At 46.8% G+C, this 25,608-nt stretch overlaps 1 protein-coding gene across 1 annotated transcript in view; it reads left to right on the forward strand.

Annotated features, from left to right (window-relative positions):
* Positions 1 to 10,137: 10,137 nt before the first annotated feature.
* LOC134586836 (actin-like protein 6A) overlaps positions 10,138 to 25,608 on the forward strand; it is a 45,779-nt gene continuing 30,308 nt past the window's right edge. Inside the window, exon 1 of the mRNA XM_063442702.1 lies at positions 10,138 to 10,288. Coding sequence (XP_063298772.1) covers positions 10,279 to 10,288 — 10 coding nt within the window. The 5' untranslated portion in view covers positions 10,138 to 10,278. The remainder of the gene's footprint in view (positions 10,289 to 25,608) is intronic.

Raw genomic sequence — 25,608 nt, forward strand, 5'->3', positions numbered from 1 at the left:
TACTAGAATGTGATCATAGATATGTTCACATTTAAAAAAAAAAAATGTTTTATTGGCAGCTGATTTTTTTTCTTTTTGCAGCTACTGAACAGCCACTTAAAATATTCTCATAAATAACAGATGAGCTTGCAAAGCCCTGCTCTGTTAGGCCTGCATTCTCATATGTTTATGGTTTGCGCCTATACTAGGAAGTCGAAGATGATAAATAGAACCATTTCATGATAGTTTTTCTTATTAAACTATAAATAAGATGGTCAGCTTTATTACTGGCATTTATAAGGTGCCACTGTATTCTGCAGTGCTCTAAAATTGAGAACAAGACAGTACAATATACTATAGACCAATACACAAGGTTAAAGGGTTTATATGTTAACAAACAAAACAGTAGTGTTTTCCTTTTTTTAGCCATAGGTGGTGCGTATGTGTACAATGGTTCGTATCTATCAAGCCAGTCACAACTGTGTTTAACTATGGATGTTACAATATCGCAAGCGGTAATGTCACCTGCTATTTCTCATTAAATTTATGTAAAGCGTATTTCATAAATCTAACCATTTCTCTAAGTATTTGGTTGGGAAACCTTTTTGCTGCAATTACATCCTTACAATGGGGTCCCATGTAGCGAACCAAGTGTTTTAGTTTATCAGGTGTTACGTGAAACCAATATTATATGATTGCTTTTATCAACTTTTTTTTTATTATTATTCCTTTGTTGTTTCTAACAAGGCTTTTTTAATCGGCTCTTAAGATTTTATGACATTAATGGACTGGTAAACCAGCCTCAGTGACCAGTCAAGTCACAACAACATGACACTGGAGTATGTATGTTTCTTCTAAGGAAATATATTTGCATGATATGTTTGTTCTGATTCTATTCCTCAAGATCACTATAGGAGGCAGCACCAAAAGCCTTACTAAATTACCCATACCCTTTAAACATGACAAGTAAAAGACGTAGCTATTCCCGTATGGTTCCAGAATCTTACTTGATTCTTGACAGTGTTGGCTTTCTCCATAATTAAATAATTTCCAGCAATTACATTAATTCTCTGCCCATATTACATCCCCCTACCAGTGGCTTTCCCCACAAAGTTGTTGGTCCACAACCACTAAGTTTATGGCATTGTAGAAGAGTTACATTGTTACAAAACATTGATATATCTATATAAGGACATCCAAGTGAAAAAGCTCTCTAAAACGTCGCTGAAAGTTGACCTCGTTGCTCACTAACTCTGATATCATTGTCTGTTTACCAATTAGGCTATATGTAAACGATAGCATGTACTTTAAACGTACATGTGTGATAGTGTCATTACTCTTACTGAAACTAAATTCACACCCACATACTTGACTCACGAGTTGACTCAAGTTACATAAATTACTTTATATGGGTTAGCAAAGCGTTTCCTTCATTGATTACACGTTCTGTCAGGATGTGAGCAGTAGGTCAGCAGTCAAACAATGTTCAAGAAATATTTCAGCACATCTTATATAAAAGTGTCTTCAGTGTAAAAAGCAGCAATTTTTATATTTGTATATTTTTTTGGAGGTTTGTGGGCAACCTTGATACCTGCACCATTCTTCTAGAAGAGTACCAGCTTCGAATTTTTTTTTTGTAAAAAGCCGCAACAACTATGGTCTTCGTCAAGTTAAGGTCAATGTTACTGCTTTTTATACTGAAGACACTAACAAAATAACACTGTGCTGGCACATTTGTTTTTTTATGTGACCGGTTGGAGGCAGAACCTATTTCCAGTAGGCCAGCAGTGTAACTGCAAGGTTGTCACTCACGGTAAGGCTCATCTCCCACCTATGTGGCATCAATTCTCGCACAAACACTTATACTAGTTTGGGGCTGCATCAATATTGAGTACTTATTGACCTAACAACATTACCCCAGAGTTTCCCATGAGGGTTTCCCATTTCCTCCAAGAGAGTACAGCAGGTAAAGTAATCCAAAGAGCAGTATAGCAACCCCCCCGAACCCCCACTCTTTCCCCCCCCCCCCCAATACATAAGCCAAGGCTTAATGCTGGGAAGTAGTCTGTTTATTAGAGGCCACACACTGCCTTTTATGCACACCCCATGCAAGGGGTTTCCAATACAAAACAGGGTAATCCCTCCCCTCTGCCTGAGCGATAATTGAGTCAGGAACTGTATAAACTCTATTACCTCCAGACACAGAAAACATTTTATAGACACCCCAAAAAACATAAAAACCCCACAAAAGTCACATCCTCTGATAGGCCCGATCTGGGTGACCAACATATCCAGAAATCACCCAGATCGCTTCAGGGATTTGGGTTTTTCTTGGAAGTCATAATTCGGTCAAGTGCGGTAGTTTAAAAACGAAGAAACTACCGAATGTAGTTAACAGTCATACCGTGGAGTTTGTTCCCTTCATCCAGACGAACGATTCCACCAAACAGTGCCCTTCGAGCTGGTGTAGAAAACGCAGGCGATGATGGAAGTCCAGCGGTGATAATGAGTTTCAATGACAGATTTCAGTTCCAGGAACTCGACCCCCAAACACTGCTGCCTGCGTGTGTGGGAACAAGATGGCCGCCTTGTCGTTCACCACTAGATTCTCTTCCACCAACTTCAGCCCCTGTCCCCACTACAGTCCCCTATCACACAATACAGTAATTATACCCCTATTACAGTGCAATTCCCCAGAACAATCCCCTATCCCTACTACAGGCCCTGTCCCCTACACTACAGTACCTATCTTGCCAGTACAGCTCCTAACCCTCTAATTACAGCCTCTATCTCTTACTACACCATTACAGCCCTATCCACTCACTACAGTACCTCCGGCCACTTCAGCCTCAATCACCCACTGTAGCCTATATCCCCACTATAGTCTATTTTCTGCCACTACAGTCCCTCCCCCCTCTCTACAGCCCATTTCCCCCAACTTCAGCCCCTATCCCCCATTACAGCTTCTATTCCCCACTACAGCCCTTACCACTACTACAGCCCCTTTTCTCCATATTGCAGCCTCTATCATCCCATTTCAGTGCCTACTCCCCACTATAGGCTCTAAGACCCCATCAACCCACTACAGCACACTACCAGTGCCCACCCCGAAATTAGGTTCTGGATTTGCTCCTGATTGAGACATGAAAAACAACAACAAAAATTATATTTTGATATAGGTTTGTGATAAATTGGTTAAATGAAAAGTGTCAAAATGTTCTTAGTTAAATAGCCTGAGGGATGTACTTTCTGCAAATATATACTTTTGTGTAGCAGTTTTGTTTTAAAAAGTGTAATTTGTAATCTCAGCATGCCGAATTTTGCAAAATTGTAACTTTAAAACCATAATTCACTCCTTGCGATATTTGTCAGACAAATTAGAGGCATTCTATATAAGATATAGGGTGCAGCAGAACCGATTAAGCAGTTTTGAGGGGTCAATGCTCGGGCTGTGGTGGGGGGAGGCAGGTGCATCCGGTCTCATTGTGTTCCGTCCATCACCCCATTTCAGTAGCCAATATGGTTTGGACCGGAGTACATCGGGCGTATTTAGAAAACAACCAGCCTCGTGATCGTGACGCAAAGAGCTTTTCGGTGACGGTCCTAATTCGAACACAATTCGGTCATGGGTTAGGCAATTGGAGGAAACTGGTACCACACTTAGAAGTGGTACACATGGCTGACACAAGTCCATAAGAACACCGGAAAATGTGTAGCTGGTGAGAGCAGAAATTGTGCAGTCTCCAGGACGTTTTGCTCGAAAGCATGCTGTTGCTTTGGGAATGTCAGACCACAGTCGAGGAGGATTCTTCATTTAGATTTGCAGTTTCATCCCTACAAGATGATGTTGGCTCAGGAATTGAGTGTAGCAGATTACACCAACCGCAGAAATCTGTGTAAGCAAATGCTTGCACAGATCCCTCCCACAGCAGCTTTCTTTAGTAGCGACGGGGCACATTTTTATCTCAGTGGAACTGTGGGCACAAAATAACCCCCGAATGATTCATGAAAGACCGCTACATTCCCCTAAACTAACAGTGTGGTGTGCCATATCACAATTCGGAATGATAGGCCCGCACTTTTTCGAGGAGGAAGGTGTGACCGTGAATTCTGAACATTATGTCTCAATGTTGGAAAATATTTTCCAACCCATAATGGAAGAGATTTTTGAAGAAGAGGGTTTTAAGGAGTTCTGGTTCCAACAGGATGGGGCTACAGCCCACACAGCCCGAAATTCACTCAATGTTTTGAAAGAAATATTTCCCAGACGTCTTGTCTCCGTGAGGGGTGATGTGGGGTGGCCGGCACAGTCACCAGATTTGAGCATTTCCTATTTTTTTCTTTGGAGATATCTGAAGGAAAAAGTGTTCAAACATCTCCCTCACACCCTACCAGAGCTAAGGGAGCGGATTATTGAAGAAGTTAACACCATACCCCGCGATATGTGTGAACGAGCTATACAAAACTTCAGAGATCGTCTCTAACAGTGTGTTGCTGCTAATGGCTGCCTTCTCGAGGACATTATTTTCAAAACTTAATGAATATAAAATGGTATTTACTGCTGAATTAAAAAATAAAAACAGTTTTTCTCTATATACCTCAGTTAAGAGGACCACTAATGGACAGGAAGGGGGAGGAAAGAGTGGCACACAGGGGGCCTGGGAGAGGAGAAAGACACATAGAGGGACATAAGGGGGGTGAAAGACACACAGCTCGGCCTGGGGTGTAAAAGATGTACAGATGGGCTGTTGATGAAAACGACACACAGAAGGGCCTGGGGGTGTAAATACAAAGGGGATGGGGGTGAAAGAGACACAGAGGGGCTGGGGGGAGATACACTGGCTGGTGGTGAAAGAGAAACACACAAAGGAGCTGGAAAGAGTAACAGACACATAGGGGCTGGGGGGGAGTAAGGAGGGTTGTAAGAGATACACAAGGGCACCAGATTCATCTTCGCCTGTGTCCCCAAAAATCCTTGCACCGGCCCTGCATACAGTTGTGGTCAAAAGTTTGCATACCCTGGCAGATATTTTCACATTTTGGCATTGATTTTGAAAATATGACTGATCATGCAAAAAAGAAAAAATGATTTTACTAAAGGATAGTGATCGTAGGAAGCTATTTATTATAACATAGTTGTTTGGCTCTTTTTTAAATCATAATGATAACAGAAATCACCCAAGTGGACCTGATCAAACATTTACATACCCTTGAATGTTTGGAGTTGTTACAGACAGACACATACTGAGCCATGGGGAGCAGGAAACAACTGTCAAAAGACCTGCGTAACAATGTAATGGAACTTTATAAATATGGAAAAGGATATAAAAATATATCCAAAGCCTTACAAATGCCCGTCAGTACTATTCAATCACTTATTAAGAAGTGGAAAATTCGGGGATCTCTTGATACCAAGCCAAGGTCAGGTAGACCAAGAAAGAGTTCAGCCACAGCTCCCAGAAGAATTGCTCGGGATACAAAGATATACCCACAGGTAACCTCAGGAGAAATACAGGCTGCTCTTGAAAAAGACATTGTGGTTGTTTCAAGGAGCACAATACAACGATACTTTAACAAAAATAAGCTGCATGGTCAAGTTGCCAGAAATAAGCCTTTATTGCACCAATGCCACAAAAATGCCCGATTACAATATGCCTGACTATACCTTGACATGCCTCCAGGGCCGGACTGGGAATGAAAAGCAGCCCTGGAAAAAAATTCCATACCAGCCCCGTAATGCATCGCGCCAGCATAGTGCGCAGATATGGAAGCGGGAAAAAAACTGAAAACTATCACTCAAACATGAAAGAAATTGTTTGTGCATGGAGGGGTGCTGTGTGCGTGAAGGGGTGCTGTGTGCGTAAAGAGGTGCTGTGTGCGTGAAGTGGTGCTGTGTGCGTGAAGGGGTGCTTTCTATGTGTGGAGGGGTTCTGCGTGCATGAAGGAGTACTGTGTGCGTGAAGGTGTTCTGTGTGTGTGGGGGGGGTTCTGTGTGTGTGGAGGGGTGCTGTTGGTGGGGGGAGGAGTGTAGTGTGTGTATGGGGGGGGTTATAGCATTGATATATTTATATAAAAAAAAACTTTTTTTAATCCCCTCCCCCTTTACCTTTGGTCAGGGCCCAGGGGAGAGGGGGAACTTTTCAATCCCTGGTGGTCCAGTGGTGGCGCGTGCTGTTCAGCCTGCAGCTCCTCTGGCTGCAGGCTGACTTCGCTCTTCTCCCGCGAGAACAGCAGGCAGGTCGGAGCGTTGCCATGGTAATGCACGGCAACGCTCCAACCTGCCTGCTCGCGGGAGGAGCGTTCTCGCTTGCAGGTTCCTGTCAGACCGGGTAGGGGAACAGAAGCTCCCCTACCCAGTGGCGTACACATGACCTATGGGGCCCCGGTGCGAAAATTGATCCCTGGGCACCCCCCCCGCACGCTTACTCTGCGCAGGCCGGGGCCGCAACACATGGCGGCGGGCACCTGGTCGCAGGGGTTGCAGGGTTGCCACCCCTGCGACCGCGGTATGTACACCAGTGCATGCAGATGCACACACACTTAACCCCTTAAGGACCAAACTTCTGTAATAAAAGGGAATCATGACATGTCCTTAAGGGGTTAAAGGACCACTACAGACACCCAGATCACATCAGCTCAATGAAGTGGTATGGGTGTCAGATCCCTCTAGTTTTAACCCTGCAGCTAAAAGCATAGCAGTTTCAGAGAAACTGCTATGTTTCACTGAGTGTTAATCCAGCCTCTAGCGGCTGTCTCACTGACAGCCGCTAGAGGAGCTTCCGCAATTCTAAGACACTGAACGTCCATAGGAAAGCATTGAGTAATGCTTTCCTATGGGCGGTTTGAATGCGCGCATGGCTCTTGCCGTGCATGCGCATTCGGAGCTGAGCGGCGGAGGGATCCCCAGCGCCAAGGGAGTCCGGCGCTGGAGAAAGGTAAGTGCTGAAGACACACTCTCACGAACAGATGCATACACACTAGCTAACAGACACACACATTTACTGACAGAGACATACTCAGCGACAGACATACATACACACACACTCACTTACAAAACATACACTCTCACTGACAAACACACACTCACTAACAGACATCAAACAGACTCACTAACACAAACACACTCAGTAACAGACACACTCAGTAACACACTCACTGACACTCACTAGCAGACACACACTCACTGACACTAACACTCATAGTAACACTCACAGTAACACTCACAGTAACACTAACACACACAGTAACACTAACACTCACAGTAACACTAACACACACACACACTAACACTCAGAGTAACACTAACACACACACACACACTCACAGTAACACTAACACACACACACACTAAAACTCAGAGTAACACTAACACACACACTAACACTCACAGTAACACTAACACACACACACACACACACACACTAACACTCAGAGTAACACTAACACACACACACACACACTAACACTCACAGTAACACTAACACACACACACACTAACACTCACAGTAACACTAACACACACACACACTAACACTCACAGTAACACTAACACACTAACACTCAGAGTAACACTAACACACACACACACACTAACACTCACAGTAACACTAACACACACACACACACTAACACTCACAGTAACACTAACACACACACACACTAACACTCACAGTAACACTAACACACTAACACTCACAGTAACACTAACACACACACACACTAACACATTTTTTTTATTTAATCCCCCCAGCCTCCTTACCTTTTGGAGTGCTGAGGGGATTCCCTGGGGTCCAGTGGTGCTGCTGGGCTCCTGGGGGGCCGGTCACCCGGCGGGCAGGCAGGCTGGCCGGTGCGTGAGGGAGCACTCTCCCCTGAGTGCTTCCTCTTCAGCTCCCTCGCGCGCCGCGTACTGATACCGGCACCGGAAGATGACGTCATCTTCCGGCTCCGGTATCAGTGCGGTGCGCGAGGGAGCTGAAGAGGAAGCACTCAGGGGAGAGTGCTCCCTCGCGCACCGGCCAGCCTGCCTGCCCGCCGGGTGTAAGCAGGGCCAGCCTCGGGGGGCCCCCCAGGAGAAGAGGCTGGCCCAGTGCCACTGTCTGCCTGCCCGGCCACGCTACATTCTGTGACCGGCAGGAGGGGAGCGCATCCCCTCCTGCCGGTCACCCTGTAATTGCGGTCCGGGCTGGTGCACACTAGGCGGCCGCGCATCGGCCACCTAGTGTGCCGGCCCACCGGGAAATTTCCCGGTGTCCCGGTGGGCCAGTCCGGCCCTGCATGCCCCACAGCTTCTGGCACACTGTAATTCGGAGTGACAAGACCAAAATAGAGCTTCATGGTCCCAACCATAAGTGCTATGTTTGGAGAGGGGTCAGGCCTATAGTGAAAAGACTACCATCTCCACTGTGAAGCGTGGTGGTGGCTCACTGATGTTTTGGGGGTTTGTGAGCTCTAAAGGCACGGGAAATCTTGTGAAAATTGATGGCAAGATGAATGCAGCATGTTATCAGAAAATACTGGCAGACAATTTGCATTCTTCTGCACGGAGGCTGCGCATGGGACGCTCTTGGACTTTCCAGCATGAGAATGACCCTAAGCACAAAGCCAAGTTGACCCTCTAGTGGTTACAGCAGAAAAAGGTGAATGTTCTGGAGTGGAACTTAATATCATCAAGCCACTCATGGGTGATCTGAGACATGCGGTTCATTCAAGACGACCAAATGCTTTGCATGACCTGGAGGCATTTTGCCAAGTTGCATGGGCAGCTATACCACCTGCAAGAATTAGGGGTCTCATAGACAATTATTACAAAAGACTGCATGCTGTCATTGATGCGAAAGGGGGAAATACACAGTACTAAGAACTAAGGGTATGCAGACTTTTGAACAGGGGTAATTTTTTTTTTCTTTGTTGCCAGGTTTTGTTTTATGATTGTGCCATTCTGTTATAACTTGCAGTTCAATATGAATCCCATAAGAAATAAAAGAAATGTGTTTTGCCTGCTCATGTTTTCTTTAAACATTATACATATATTACCAATTCTCCGAGGGTATGCAAACTTTTGAGCACAACTGTATACAGACGGAGAAAAGGAAATTGAGCATTGAAAGAGGCAGTAGGCAATATTGGGAATATAAGGGGGTAGAAGGAAATGGGTGTATAAAAAGTAGTTGTTGACAAGTAGAAAGGAGCGAGAAGGGCCTGGAATGTGGGAATAGTGAATATTGTTCAAAAAACGGACAAGATTAGATAGTGGGCATGGCATGTTAGGTATAGGAGGGGATAAGGATGATGTGCACTGATTGGCAATGAAAAAATTATAATCTGGCAGGGGCTTTTGGCTATAGAAGGGGACGCTACAGAGTGGATGTTAAATGGCCATAGAGGTTGTACCAAAAGTTGGTGCGACTGGCTATGGCAATCTGAAAAGTAGTAGCTGGTGGTCATATAAGGTAACGTGGCAGGTTAGGATGATGTAGTAGTGACTGGTAAGTAAGGTCTTGATTAAATTATTTAGGATAAGCTGTTTGAATGACCCCTGTTAGAAAAATCTTTCAAACGATGTATCTACAAAAGTTGTCATAAAAGTCTGTGGACATTTTTGAATGTAAATCATTTGAAAAGGTTTTCCAACAGATTACAATCATTTGAAAATCTTAGGCAAAATAATTAAATTGAGACCTAAGTAACAACAGTAGTGGCTGATGGAATGTGGAAACACAGCGGTGACTGTTAGTGATGCTGTGCAGAAAAGCAATTCAGTGGCTGGTGGAGAAACTTTATGTTGGGTATCTGTTGTGAGTGTAATGGTGTCACTGCAATAAGGGCAACTTAACGCCAATTGTCCCCCAGTCCAAAACTCAACAGCTCATGCCTGCCCTTATCACAAAATTATAGATCATGGTGGGATTTGTTAGTATCATAACAAACTGAAGGTGGTATGTTAAATTAAACCCTGATTTATTCTGTGGTAAAGGCAGGCCCAGACAGTTTCCTTATATGGCATATATATATATATATAGAATAATACCAGTATAAATATCTAACGTATATGATAAGGATTTGACTATTATATATATGAAAGTTAATCATTAACTCTGTTACTCCACATTTCCCAGAATGCAGCACATTTATCTTTGTACTCTCCCTGAATATAAAGCTGCATTTTCTGATGTGTTAATCCAGTATTTGCATTTACACCTATTTCCTTCTAAGCCTATTATTACCGAGCTACACATCCACTGTTTGTGCGTCCTGTATCCTGGTATCCTGGTATCGAGGTGCCTTATTTAAGAGACAATGAGTGCAGGTGAGCTTGGAACTTTGAAACTGAAAAGGACTCTAAAACTGCCTTTTTTCACATTGCTGTATTTTATATGCCTGTCAGTGCACTGCAATGAGAATAGAACTGTTTTACGGCTTTTTTGTTGTTGTTTGTTTTGTTTTGATTCAAACTGGAATGCACATATTTTTATATAGTATTTCTCTTGTAACACATGCATCATTTACTTTATTTCTCGTGGATATCTCAATGCCCTATATGATCATACATTAGAATCACAAATTTCATGTACGTATATATACTACATAATGCAGTAGGATATTTAACACCCATATGAAGAGCTCTGTTCACAATGATTCCTCGAAGTAACCTTTACAAGTGGTGCCAATTTATCTCCCAGGCATATTCATCATAACAGAATACTTTCCAAATGGGCTATGTGATTTTAATTCAGTTTATCAATTAAATCAGATTTATGACAAAATAAAACTTGGGTAGAATTTGCAATTGTGGTGTAAATGTGGATACCTGTGAAATAATTTGATACGTTTGCGGTACTTCTTGTGGAATAATAAGTAGTTATGGAGATGGCAAGCTTGTTATATGAAGCTTATTATAAGCAATTTATTATATGATGTATTGCATCTGTACATTACCATGTATGCAATGAAAATAAACTAAAGTATGGTTACCCATCAGCACCATAGCTCAGCTACTCAATTTTATCAACAAGAATCTTATCAAATTATTGTCCATGTCCCCAGTTTAATAGAACATTCCAAACACCTAAAGAAGTTTTAACTGGTGAAGTGCTTTATGTGTGAAGAGTCTGTCCTCTTTTTTTTTCATTTTACAAAAAGTACAGATTTCAGTAGAAACATTTGTAAATTAATTCATTACACTCCCTGTAGCGGTAGAAAGGGAAGAAGAGGAGGGGATTGCAAAGACTGCAGACTACGCAACGTTTGGGTTCGTAACGAACATTACGTTTTTTGGACCCCGTACCCGAACACGGACATATCACTGTATCTTCTGGTTGGAATTCGGTGTTCTGCGATTTAATGGCGCTTTTTGAAAGGCTGCAGGGAAGCCAATCAACAAGCATTCGACTCATGTGCCCTTAAAAGCCATCACAGCCATGCCTACTAATGGCATGGCTGTGATTGGCCAGTGCAGCATGCAGAGGCGGCTCTCTAATTAGGCGATTTAGGCGGCCGCCTAAGGCCTCGCGCTTATGGGGGCCTCGCGGCCGCCTAAATCGCCTTAGGGCAGTGTGACAGGTCGGGTCCTCGGTCAGAGACCGAGGACCCGACACAGGAGGGGGCCCGGCGGCTTGCCCTTAATGCCGCCGGGTGCGAGGCCCCTCCTATGCCTGCCCGGGAGAGAGCCAGCCTGTCTGCAGCTCCGCCGAGCGCAGAGCTGCAGACTGAGTGGCTCTCGCGATCTCAGCCAATCAGAGCGTTGCCGCGGGTTACCACGGCAACGCTCTGACTGGCTGAGATCGCGAGACTAAACTTACCACGTGGTCTGCAGCTCTGCACCCGGCGGAGCTGCAGACCGTAAAGGGAGCCCACCGGACCACCAGGGAAACAGCCTGGCCACCCACTGGACCACCAGGGATCCTAAGGTATGCCTCCGCTCCCCACCCTGCCCTCCTACCACCCTCTGTCCCAGCCCCCACACCACCATTGCCCCAGCCACCCCACCACCACTGCCCCAGCCACCCCACCACCATTGCCCCAGCCACCCTCTGCCCCAGCAAGCCCACCACCACTGCCACCCCACCACCACTGCCCCAGCCACCCACTGCCCCAGCCACCCCACCACCACTGCCCCAGCCACCCTCTGCCCCAGCCACCCCACCACCAATGACCCAGCCAACCCATCACCACTGCCCCAGCCACCCCACCACCACTGTCCCAGCCACCCTCTGCCCCAGCCAGCCCACCACCACTGCCACCCCACCACCACTGTCCCAGCCACCCTCTGCCCCAGCCACCCCACCACCCTCTGCCCCAGCCACCCCACCACCCTCTGCCCCAGCCACCCTACCACCACTGCCCCAGCCACCCCACCACTACCCTGTCACTGTCCTCCTACCACCCCCTGCCCTGTCATAGTCCCACCTACCGCCCCAGCCACCCTCTGCCCTCTGCCCCAGCCACCCTCTGCCCCAGCCACCCTCTGCCCCAGCCACCCACTGCCCCAGCCACCCACTGCCCCAGCCACCCCACCACCACTGCCCCAGCCACCCCACCACCACTGCCCCAGCCACCCTACCACCACTGCCCCAGCCACCCTCTGCCCTCCTACTACCCTGTCACTGTCCTCCTAGCACCCCCTGCCCTGTCATAGCCCCCCCTACCATCCCAGCCACCCTCTGTCCTCCTACCAACCCCTGGCCCAGCCACCCTCTGCCCTCTTACCACCCCCTGCCCCAGCCACCCTACCACCCTCTGCCGTCCTACTATCCTATGCCCCCTACCATCCCCTGCCCTGTCACAGCCACCATACCAACCTCTGCTCCCTACTACCTGTACCCTGTCACTGCCCTCCTACCACCCCCTGCCCAAGCCACCCTCTGCCCTCCTACCTCCCCACTACCCTGTCACTGTCCTCCTACCACCCTCTGCCCCAGCCACCCTCTGCCCTCCTACCACCCCACTACCCTGTCACTGTACTCCTACCACCCTCTGCCCTCCTACCATCCTATGCCCCCTACCATCCCCTGCCCTGTCACAGCCACCCTACCACCTTCTGCTCCCTACCACCCCGTACCCTGTCACTGCCCTCCTACCACCCCCTGCCCAAGCCACCCTCTGCCCTCCTACCTCCCCACTACCCTGTCACTGTCCTCCTACCACCCTCTGCCCCAGCCACCCTCTGCCCCCCTACCACCCCACTACACTGTCACTGTACTCCTACCACCCTCTGCCCTCCTACCATCCTATGCCCCCTACCATCCCCTGCCCTGTCACAGCCACCCTACCACCTTCTGCTCCCTACCACCCCGTACCCTGTCACTGCCCTCCTACCACCCCCTGCCCAAGCCACCCTCTGCCCTCCTACCTCCCCACTACCCTGTCACTGTCCTCCTACCACCCTCTGCCCCAGCCACCCTCTGCCCTCCTACCACCCCACTACCCTGTCACTGTACTCCTACCACCCTCTGCCCTCCTACCATCCTATGCCCCCTACCATCCCCTGCCCTGTCACAGCCACCCTACCACCTTCTGCTCCCTACCACCCCGTACCCTGTCACTGCCCTCCTACCACCCCCTGTCCAAGCCACCCTCTGCCCTCCTACCTCCCCACTACCCTGTCACTGTCCTCCTACCACCCTCTGCCCCAGCCACCCTCTGCCCTCCTACCACCCCACTACCCTGTCACTGTACTCCTACCACCCTCTGCCCTCCTACCATCCTATGCCCCCTACCATCCCCTGCCCTGTCACAGCCACCCTACCACCTTCTGCTCCCTACCACCCCGTACCCTGTCACTGCCCTCCTGCAACCCCCTGTCACAGCCACCCTACCACCCCATACCCTGTCACTGCCGTCCTACCACCCCGTGCTTTGTCATAACCCCCCTGCCCCAGGGGAACCCTACCACCCTCTGCCCCAGCCACCCTCTGCCCTCCTACTGTCCTCCTACCACCTCACTACCTTGTCACAGCCCCCCTACCACCACCTGCCCCACCACCCCCTGCTCCAGCCCCCCCACTACCCCTTGTCCTGTCAAAGTCTCCTACCCTCTCACAGCTCCTCTACCCTGTCACCCCACACCCACCCAATCACAGCCTTCCCACACACACACACTGTCACAACTTTCCACCGCACACCTTGTCATTCCCCAACCGGACCCTATCATTACCACACACACTGACATCCCCTTCACATACACTATCACCATTCCCAAACAGTTCAGACCCCACACACTGCCGCCCCTTACACCCAGCCAAACTTACATAACCCCTCCTAATCCTGTCACTCTCACCCACTGCAACCATACAATACTCCTTGCTTTGCCACACCTACCCTATTGCATTAACCCCCCCCCATCAACCCTGTCAGACTCACCTTCTCTTGCACTGTCACACTCACCCCCCGACCCTGTCACTCATCCTCTATCAGTCTGTCCCACTCACCCCCTTCACCCTGCCACACTCACCCTATTACATAAACCCTTACAATCCTGTACTCCAACTGTGCAACACTCACCCCAAACCCTGTCACACATAGGTAGACAATGCCAGATACACTCATATATACATATTCCGGCACTTATGTATACACGACTGCAAGGCTATGTAGCCATACCCCTCAGTCATGTATAAACGATTGGCATAATTGCTAATTAAATTTGTTTATTGCAAATTAAGTTAGTTTGCATATTATGCCATAACTACAGTCAGAGAGATCATAATGCGGCGGCACAGGGAGCCGCTACACTGCAAGCCTCTGAACGATGAATACAGAGACTAGCTCTCTGTATCCAGCGCTGCAAGCTCGTCCTTAAATACAACAACAGCTCCTTATACACACAATGCAACCCCTATTTTTAACTTTAGGTGTTAGTGGGGGCCTCAAGTTTGAGTTTCGCCTAAGGCCTCACAAAGTCTAGAGCCGCCACTGGCAGCATGTGACCCAGCCTCTATATATAAGCTGGAGTCGCGTTGCGCAGCACGCACATGAGCTCTTATAAGTATAGGGAGAGGATGCTGCAACTGTTAGGGACAGATTAGGAAAGAATTCTGCAAACTAGTACATTACTGGGGTGCACTTCATATCGGAGAGTCAAATAGTGCTGTCACATTGCAGTTTTAAAACTTAAAAATTTTTGGGTTCTAAAAAGTACCTTAATGGGATGCACTTCATATCTGAGAGTCAAATAGGAGCGTCAAATACTGCGCTTATAGCGCAATTGTAAACATTCCTTTTTCCTGGGTGCTAATCTGCTAAATAGTAAATTTGGAGTGTGCTCTTTATATCTGAGAGTCAAATAGAAGCGTCAAATACTGCGCTTACAGCGCAATTTGAAACATTCTTATTTTCTGGGTGCTAATCTGCTAAATAGTAAAATTGGGGCGTGCACTTCATATCTGAGAGTCAAATAGAAGCGTCAAATACTGCGCTTACAGCGCAATTGTAAACCTTCTTATTTTCTGGGTGCTAATCTGCTAAATAGTAAATTTGGGGCATGCTCTTCATATCTGAGAGTCAAATAGAACTGTCAAATGCTGCTGTCACATTGCAGTTATAAAACTTAAAATTATTTGGGTGCTAGATAGTACATTAGTGGGGTGCACTTCATATCTGAGAGTCAAATAGAAGCGTCAAATAGTGCAGTTACAGCATAATTGTAAACATTCTTATTTTCTGGGTGCTAATCTGCTAAATAGTAAATTTGGGGCGTGCTCTTCATATCTGAGAGTCAAATAGAACCGTCAAATAGTGCTGTGACATAGCATTTTTAAACATTCAAATTTTATGGCTGCTAAATAGTACATTTGCGGCCTGCGGTGCACTTTATATCTGAGAGTCAAATAGAAGCGTCAAATACTGCTGTCACATTGCAGTTTTAAAACTTTAAATTTTTGGGGTGCTAAAAAGTACATTAGTGGGGTGCACTTCATATCTGAAAGTCAAATAGAAGCGTCAAATACTGCGCTTATAGTCAGGGCCGGATTAACATAGGGGCTGATGGAGCTGCAGCTCCAGGCCCAGGCCCATGGAATAGGCCCATTGGTTTTTAAAAAAAAAAAAAAAAAATTTTTTTTTTTTACATTTTTTTTTTTTTTTTTACACACTACTCTTAGGGTTGCCAGGTATTGCTCATGTATTTCTTAGGGTTGCCAGGTATTTCTCAGAAGTATTTCTCAGGTATTTGAGGCTGCCTAGCCGGTGCCGGTATTGCAGTAATACCGGCAATACTGTCTGTCTCAGTATAAACATAGTTTATTCTGCAATACCAGCGCCGGCCAGTAGGGGTCGCTGTTTGTGTGGAGAGAGGCAGTGATAAGAAGTTACGGCATCTCCCTCCCTGCATCTCTCTACTTCCTGATCCGCGGGGACCAGTTCTGCACAGAGAGTCCAGACAGCAGCTCCGAGACATGGGGACGCTGAGACATTGGGACACTGGGTAACATGGGGACCCTGAGCATGGACGTCCGCAGGAATTTTTCCGGGGGGGAGGGGGGACATAATTGTAATGACATCCATGCTTGGCCCCTTTTTGACAGTGTCATGAAAGGGAAGGAGCATAGTCATTTTCACATAAAGCCAGGGTGAATAGCGTTTTCACAACTATGGTGTCAGGAATATATGTTTGTATTCCTTACACTATAGTGTTCCTTTCATCAAATTACAGGAACATTCTGGTCACCATAACAACTTTATCTAAATGAAAATGATGTGATGCAAGGAGGCCCCTGGGTGCTCTTTCTTTGAAGGGGTTAAACCGCTCTCAAATGGTTTACCCCCAAAGGCTTCCTTCAGCTCCAGATCTCCAGGTCGCTCAGTGGTATTCAACTTCTGAAACAGAGTGTCAGGAAGTGCAGATTGACGTCAGGCATGGGTGCTGCAGATTGGCTAGAGTGGTCAGCTGACCCTCTAAGCCAATCGCTAGTTCCCGATTCATAAAAATGTTTTACGTTTTTATGAATGGGGAGCTACTGATTGGCTTAGAGTGCTAGCTGACCCATCTAGCCAATCAGCGGCACCCCTACCCAGCGGCCCTCTGTGTTTCCTGACACTCAGTAAATAAAAGTGAACACATTAACACTGATATTGTTTGTTTTTACCTGGGGAGATGAGAAGGTCCAAAGTTTCCCTGCCAGGCCCAGGTACCAACGCCTAATGATGTGGTGTCCAGAATGAAGTGCTCCAATCTCATTTTCTTCTCCTTCATTTGACACAGTCTTCTTTGCCTTCTGAGGCTCCTTCTGCTCCTTTACCTTTCTGCTACTTTCTGCTTATTTTGCGCCCTTCTGCTCTCTTTCTGATCCCTTTCTGCTCCTTGATGGCCCTTCCTGCTTCTTGATGGCCCTTCCTGCTTCTTGCATACCCTTCCTGCTTCTTACTGCCCTTCCTGCTTCTTTCTGCCCCTTCCAGCTTCTTGCAGCCCCTTGCTGATCCTTTCTGTTCCTTCTGATTCTTCCTGCCCCTTCCTGCTCCTTGCTGCCCCTTCCTGCTCCTTGCAGACCCTCCCTGCTCCCTCTTCCTACTCCTTGCTGCCTCTTCCTACTCCTTGCTGCCCCTTCCTGCTCCTTGCTGCCCCTTCCTGCTCCTTGCTGCCCCTTCCTGCTCCTTGCTGTCCCTTCCTGCTCCTTGCTGTCCCTTCCTGCTCCTTGCTGCCCCTTCCTGCTCCTTGCTGCCCCTTCCTGCTCCTTGCTGCCTCTTCCTACTCCTTGCTGCCTCTTCCTACTCCTTGCTGACCCCTCTTGCTCCTTGCAGACCCTTCCTACTCCTTGCAGACCGTCCCTACCCCTTCCTGCTGCCCCTTCCTATTCCTTGCTGACCCCTCCTGCCTCTTGCAGACCCTTTCTGCTCCTTGCTGACCCCTCCTGCTCCTTGCTGCTCCTTCTACTTTACCCTCCTGTTCCTTGAAAACCTTTCGACCCCTTCCTGCTTCTTGCTGCCCCTTTCTATTCCTTGCTGGCCCCTCCTGCCCCTTGCAGAACCTTTCTGCTCCTTCTACTTTACCTTCCTCTATGCGGTCTCCCCCACCCCCCATCCCTCACTTACCTGCTCTGTAGGCTGCCTCTGTGCTGCTCCCCTGCGGTTTCAGTCATGAGAGAGAGGCAGGGATAAGCTGTAGCTTCCTGCCTTTCTCCATTCACAGCGCCACCTACTGGCCAGCGCTGGTATTGCACTGTATTCTCACACTAAAACGAAAAATAGCAGCACAAGCTGAAAAATCCGGGGGGGCCAAGTACCCCCTTTACCCCCCCATTTGGATGCCCATGACCCTGAGACACTAGGGACACAGTGGCCCCATGTCTCCCAGTGGCCCCTAGTCTGTGTCCCCATGTCTCCCAGCCACTGTCCCTAGTGTCTCAGTGTCCCCATGTCTCCCAGTGTCCCCATGTCTCTAAGTGTCCCCTAGTGTCCTAGTGACATCAGGACACATGGAGACATGAGGACACAGACTCTAAGGGACACTGGGAGACATGGGGATACAAACACTAGGGAACACTGGGCGACATGGGGACACTGAGAGGCATGGAGACACAGGGAGACATGGGGACACTGGGCGACTGAGACATAGGAGACATGGCAGTGTTCCCATGTCTCCCAGCCAGTGTCCCTAGTATCTCAGTATCGCCATGTGTCCCTGGTGTCTCTCAGTGTCTGTAGTGTGCCAGTGTCCCTAGTGTCTCAGTGTTCCCTAGACTCCCAAAGTCCCCTAGTCTCCCAATGTCTCTGTGTCCCCATGTCTCCTAGTGTCTCAGTGTCCCCTAGTATAAAAGAAAAAATCTCAGGCACTCAATGTGATAGATTTAGGCAGGTTTATTGGACACCGCAACGTTTCGACCTGTACCCAGGTCTTTATCAAGTCTCCAATGTCCCCTATGTATCAGTGTCCCCTATGTATCAGTGTCTCAGTGCCCCATGTCTCTCAGTGCCCATAGTGTCTCTGTGCCCGTAGTGTCTCTGTGCCCGTAGTGTCTCAGTGTCCCCTAGTATAAAAGAAAAAAATCTCAGGCACTCACTGTGATAGCTTTAAGCAGGTTTATTGGACACCACAACATTTTGACCTGTACCCAGGTTTTTATCAAGTCTCCAGTGTCCCCTATATATCACAGTATTTCAGTGCCCCATGTCTCCCTGTGTCCCCTCGTGTCTGTCACCCAGTGTCCCCAAGAGTCTCAGATTTCCCAGGTCTCCCAGTGTTCCCTAGTATCTGTGTCCCCATGTCTCCCAGTGTCCCAATGTCTCTCAATGTCCCCTAGTGACATGGGGACACTGGGAGACATGAGGACACAAACACTAAGGGACTGGGAGACATAGGGACACAGACATTCCCCCTTTTTGTGTATGTTCGCCCTTTCGGACGTTCTGGTTATGTGATTTGTGTCAGTAGCCCACCCTTTTACCGCATCCATAGACTTCCTGCTTTACTGGACACTGCTGTTAGGGGGTATGGGTTTACTTGAAAGATGAAAGCATGAGATTAGCATGAGATTATGTGTTTTCTCATAGTTGCATCCTATGAGTTTCCCTACAGCATCATCTCCATCAGATACATGACGCTTAGGAGGTAGGACTGTTTTAGTGTTTTTGGTCAATAAGATTTTGTAATTAGGCCCATCATAATTATCAGCACCAGGCCCACTGGGCTCTTAATCCGGCCCTGCTTATAGTGCAGTTTGAAACATTCTTGTTTTCTGGGTGCTAATCTGCTAAATAGTAAATTTGGGGCGTGTTCTTCATATCTGAGAGTCAAATAGAAGCGTCTAATAGTGAGGTCACATTGCAGTTTTAAAACGTAAAATGTTTTGGGTGCTAAAAAGTACATTAGGGGGGTGCACTTCATATCTGAGATTAAAAAAGAAGCGTCAAATACTGCATTTACAGCGCAATTGTTAACATTCTTATTTTCTGGGTGCTAATCTGCTAAATAGTAAATTTGGGGTGTGCTCTTCATATCTGGGAGTCAAATAGAAGCGTCAAATAGTGCGGTTACAGCGCAATTGTAAACGTTCTTATTTTCTGGCTGCTAATCTGCCTAAATAGTAAATTTGGGGCGTGCTCTTCATGTCTGAGAGTCAAATAGAAGCGTCAAATACTGCTGTCAGTGTGTGTGTTACTGTGTGTGTTAGTTTGTGTGCATCTGTTAGTGAGTCTGTTTGGTGTCTGTTAGTGAGTGTGTGTTTTGTAAGTGAGTGTGTATGTGTCTGTCAGTGAGTGTGTATGTATGTCTGTCACTGAGTGTGTGTCTGTCAGTAAATGTGTGTGTCTGTTAGCTTATGTGTATGCGTCTGTTTGTGAGAGTGTCTGTTAGCTAGTGTGTATGAGTCTGTTCGTGAGAGTGTGTGTGTCTTCAGCACTTACCTTTCTCCAGCGCCGGACTCCCTTGGCGCTGGGGATCCCTCTGCCCCGATCCGCCTCTCAGCTCTGAATGCGCATGCGCGGCAAGAGCCGCGCTCTCATTCAATCCGCCCATAGGAAAGCAATACTCAATGCTTTCCTATGGACTTTCAGCGTCTTCTCACTGTGATTTTCACAGTGAGAATCGCGGAAGCTCCTCTAGCAGCTGTCAATGAGACAGCCACTAGAGGCAGGATTAACCCTCAGTGAAACATAGCAGTGTAACGGATCACCTGGCACCCCGACTGGGTATCTCCATTAAAGGATGCTCCTAGCGCTTCCTGAGGGCTCTAAGCAATCCAGCAGACACCATAACCACCGTAGACTCCTCCAGAGAGCAAGGCAGGAACAAGCTCTTACAAGAGCTTAGTAGTGATTTAGCAAGAAGCGTTTCAAGCATAGCAATCCCTTGTAGCAGATTCCCCCAATAAGAGACGGCACTCCAAATTGAGGGTGAAGTAGAACTGAGGTTTAATGACACACACTCTGCTTTTATGCAATTCTCCCATGCAAGGGAGACGCTCACAGACAATTATGGATTACCCAATCCCACACTGGTTACATCCCACACATCTCCTCTCTTAGCCTGAGAGGTAACACAATTAGCCGTACAGTTTAAAACATACTTTTTACCCAACTTTCATAACTCAAAAACTATACATCCAATATTAATAAAAGTCACATATTATCAATCAGCACATTTCAAATACCAACATACCCAAAAATCATTCGAAGCCGTTCGGGAGATAGCTATAAGTCGGTCAATTTCACACAGAAAAATGTCTAAGTCTCATTCGAATGCACGAACGGGCCGTTCGTGTAAATAGCCCCGTCTAACAGTGCGTTCAAATTGTCGAACGCACTGCGATTCCAGCCGAAGCGTCGAAGTTCATGAGAAGGTAAGGGTCAGCAGGGTTTCGTGCGAATGTGTAGCCGATTTTAGTTCCATAGATTCAGTGGCACGCACCGCTGACTGCATTCGACTAAATTAAAATGGCCGCCGCCACGTGTTCGGCTTTCAAATGGCGGCCACTACGACTACTTCGGCACTTCGCCTGCACCCGAAGTGCCAGTTTAAAAGTACAAATCCTTTCTCTGGGAGTTAAAGGGCCAGCAGCAGCACAACACAAATCCCTTATGCCCAAATCATGTCTTTAAAGGGCAATACATCCCAGGGGCCATAGTCACATGGCAGGAAGCTGGCAATCAGTCTTCTCCAATGCCCAGTGGCGAGGTCAGTTTCGCCACAAGCAGTTTATCTGAAACTGCTATGTTTTCAGCTACAGGGTTAAAACTAGAGGGACCTGGTACCCAGACCACTTCATTGAGCTGATGTGATCTGGGTGTCTGTAGTGGTCCTTTAAGTGAATGTGTATCTGCATGCACTGGCGTACATACCGCGGTCGCAGGGGTCGCAGCCCTGCGACCAGGTGCCCGCCGCCATGTGTTGCGGCCCCGGCCCACGCAGAGTTAGTGCGGGGGGGGGGGGGGGCACAGATCAGTTTTTGCACCGGGGCCCCATGGATTGTGTGTACGCGGTTATATTGTCGCCTGTCATAAAACATCTGTTAGTTTGGCTGGTGAACGCAAAGAATGAGGAGAGCATCAAATAAGGGACGCGACCCTGGTCGTGGTGCTGCTGGTGTTGGTGGAGCTCCTGTTGCAAGGAGAGGACGTGGTTGATCTGTGCCAGCTACACGCACAAGTAAAACACCTTCCTCGTGAGTACGCGACAGAACCTTCAGCGTTATTTGGTAGGCCCGAATGCCTCTCTACGAATGGTGAAGCCAGAACAAGTACAGGTGATAGTAGATTGGATGGTTGACAGTGCCTCCAGTTCCTGCACATTGTCTCCCACCCGGTCCTCAGCTGAAAGCTCAGAGTTGGCACCTGCAGCCCATGGCCATCTGTCTTTCACCTCACCCCCCTTGCAAATCAGCCAAGCAGTCTGAGCCACAAGTCATGCAGCAGTCTCTTATGCTTTTTGATTACTCTGCTGGCGGGGTTTCCATGGGCCATCCACCTAGTCCTGCCCCAGAAAGGGGAAGAGATTGAGTGCACTGATGCACAACCACTTATGTGTCAGGATGTGGACATGCAAGGACCACCGCATCACGTCTCTGATGATGACGAAACACAGGTGCCAACTGCTGTGGCTTTAGGCATGCAAGTGACATGTCCAGTTTGGAGGAAGAAGCGGTGGTCGCACAGAGGCACCAGCACAGCATAACAGGGTGCAAAAGAGGAGCAGCCGTCCCCTAGACGGTACGCCTGCTACTGCCCACTGCACCCAGGGACCGGGCACACCAAAGCCTCAGAAGGCTCCTTTCCAATGGCAGTAGGCCGGTATTCAAATAGTTGGTGATATATATAAAAAAAGGATAAAAACACAAAATAGTGCTCTCTGGATAATACAAAAAAATGGAGGTATACTCACGTGTGAAGAGCAAATAGGATATTGCTCAATGTATATAGGCGTAGGTGGTATGATCCCCAACAAGGATATCACTCCTCGAGTCCTCCACTGGGGGTGTTGGAGAGAGTGGAAGTAATTATATATTATTAGTTGTTTGCTAATGGTTTGGCAACGTATCTAATGTCCACCAGGTTTCAGTCACCTGCTCCAAGAGAGCTGGAAACACTCTGCATTGCAGGGCATAGCCTATTGGCTGTGAGTGATCAGTTGATGTTGTTAGCTATTATGCTGGCCCTGAATTGAAAAATCTAGTGAGGAAGTGATGGGCATCCAGCAGTTCCCAGGTAAAAAGTCAAATCATTAGCAAACAGTTTGACTACTTACATTGAGGGTACCACAGCGTACTCCTGACTATATAACCACAACAGAATGCTGTAGTTATGGTGGTTGGAGTGTTCTTTTGTGTAAAATTTAGATTATATTTCTCAATTGTCGCATACAGTTATTCTATGCGCTGCACACACTCCTATTGAGTTAAAGGGACAATCCAGTCTTTTATGTATGATGAAGATAGATTCAAACAATCAACAAAAACGACTGTAAATGTATTATGAGCTACAAAAAGGGAGTCTGCAGGGAGTGACTGAGATTTCTCTGCCAATCAGCTGCACTCCATTTATTTTAACTAGAAAAAATGCATATTTCATAAATCTCCCAGCAGAGATGTATAAAACATGTAGTTGTATAGTTCGTAGAAATTTGGCATGAATGAAACAACAAGCATGTGACACACGTCATAGCTGTGATTATAAAATGGCACATTTCTTTCCTCTTTTACGAATGAAGGTATTTGTGGTTGCAGTTCAGACTGTATGAACGAAAGTTATGACAGACCCCATGTACATCACTTGGGTCATAGCTGCATGTACATGCCATTCATGTCCATTAGACTTGTGCACAGTGAAAAAAAATAGTTTTGACCAAACCACTTTGCCTGAAAGAAAAAAAAAAAACATTTCAGGACACTTTCATTTTGGCCATATGGTTCGGCTTGGTCAAATTTTGTTAACAGAAAAAGATACAGGAAATAAATCAGATGAACAAAAAGATGAGCGAAAAGTGGCCAATCAGTGTACTGCAAAATATACAGATAATAGAAATATTACATATATATATATTTGCAATACACAGAAAGAAGCATTTGTCTTCCATTTGGTACACCAGCCAAGTGAGAAAAAAAAATAACCAATACCAAGACAAAGAGGAGTTGCAATAACAAATAATCTATATTTTACAATCACTGTATATGTAAACAATCATGTGTGGGGAGGCAGGGACAAGAGATTTCCTAGTCCAGGCAAAGGCAATCTTCCGCACTCCAGATATTTTGGACTACACCTCCCATGATGCTTTACCAGCATTATGGGTGTAAGAACATTATGGGAGATGTATGGGAGATGTATTCCACAACATCCGGAGTGCCGAAGGTGGCCTATCCCTGTCCTAGTCCATAATCTACATAAGGAGGTTGCTATGGGGCATGGAGTGTCTTTTTAATATATTGCAAGCCACAAAGACAAAATGTAATCTTGTAAGTATTGACCACAGAGTGAGCCATGTATTTTAGGAGTCTGACATGGGCATATTCTGTTGGGGCATATAGGTATATATTAATGACTTAGTGAGTGGAGAGTTCAACTATTTAATGTACTAAATCTAAACCCAGGTCACAGAGGTAGTCTTTCTTTCATACGTTTTGGGTTATACACTGATCAACCACAAATGTAAAAGCACTGACAGCTGAAGTTAATAACATTGATTATTTTGTTAAGATAGCACCTGACAAGGGTTGGAATATATTAGGCAGAAAGTGAACAGTCTGTTCTTGAATTTCATAAGAGAAACAAAAGGGTACCGAAAAAAATGAAGACCATATTTGAATTTGACCATAGAGGCAATACCTGCAAAGCGGTTAACCCTCACAATCAACAAACCCATAAAATTATGCTAAAAGTGTACCCCAAATAAAGGAGAAACCCAATACAGGAATTACTTCCAAAAAGTAATAAAAAACAAAAGAGTTTTTTAACTTTACTTAGACATCTCTTAAAAGAAAATGTAGATGTCTAAATAAAACTTAAAAGCTCTTTTGTTCTAATTTATTGCTTTTTGGAGGCAATTCTTGTATCAGTGTTCCGCTTTATTTGGGGTACACTTTCAGCATATTTTTCTTGAATTTAATGTGTTGGAAGCAGGGCAAAAATGGGCAAGTGAAAAGATCTGAGTGACTTTGACAATGACTAAATAGTGATGGCTAGATGAATGGGTCAGAGCATCTCCAAAATGGCAAGTCATGTGGAGTGTTCCTGACACTGCAGTGCTGGAATGCAGGATTAGGTCCCCCGCACCGCCTCAGATTGCTTTGAAAAGCTGCGTTTACTGACCCTTTTTCCCATACAGCAGGCTCCGTCTCTGGGGCTAGGATTATCAGTTTTGATGTTCTCAGTCAATCAAATGCTTTACCATAGGAAAGCATTGGGAGGCTATTCCACACGCGCGGCAAAACATTGTGCTGCGACAATCAGCATTTCTTCATAGAGATGCATTGAATCAATGCACCTCTATGGGGAATGTTCATTGCCCCCTGGCAGAGATTAAAGAAGGCCATCTAAATAACTGTCTAAAAAGGCAGTATTTACAGTGTGTAGGCTGCATGGACATACTATAGACACCAGTGGTGTATCCTGGTTTTGTGCTGCCCTAGGCAGGACAAAACTCAGGCGCCCCCCTCCCGCCCGCGCCACCCTCATCCAACCCTTCCCCCGCCCGCACCACCCCCA

This window comes from Pelobates fuscus, chromosome 2 (assembly GCF_036172605.1).
Source record: "Pelobates fuscus isolate aPelFus1 chromosome 2, aPelFus1.pri, whole genome shotgun sequence".
Classification (NCBI taxonomy): Eukaryota; Metazoa; Chordata; class Amphibia; order Anura; family Pelobatidae; genus Pelobates; species Pelobates fuscus.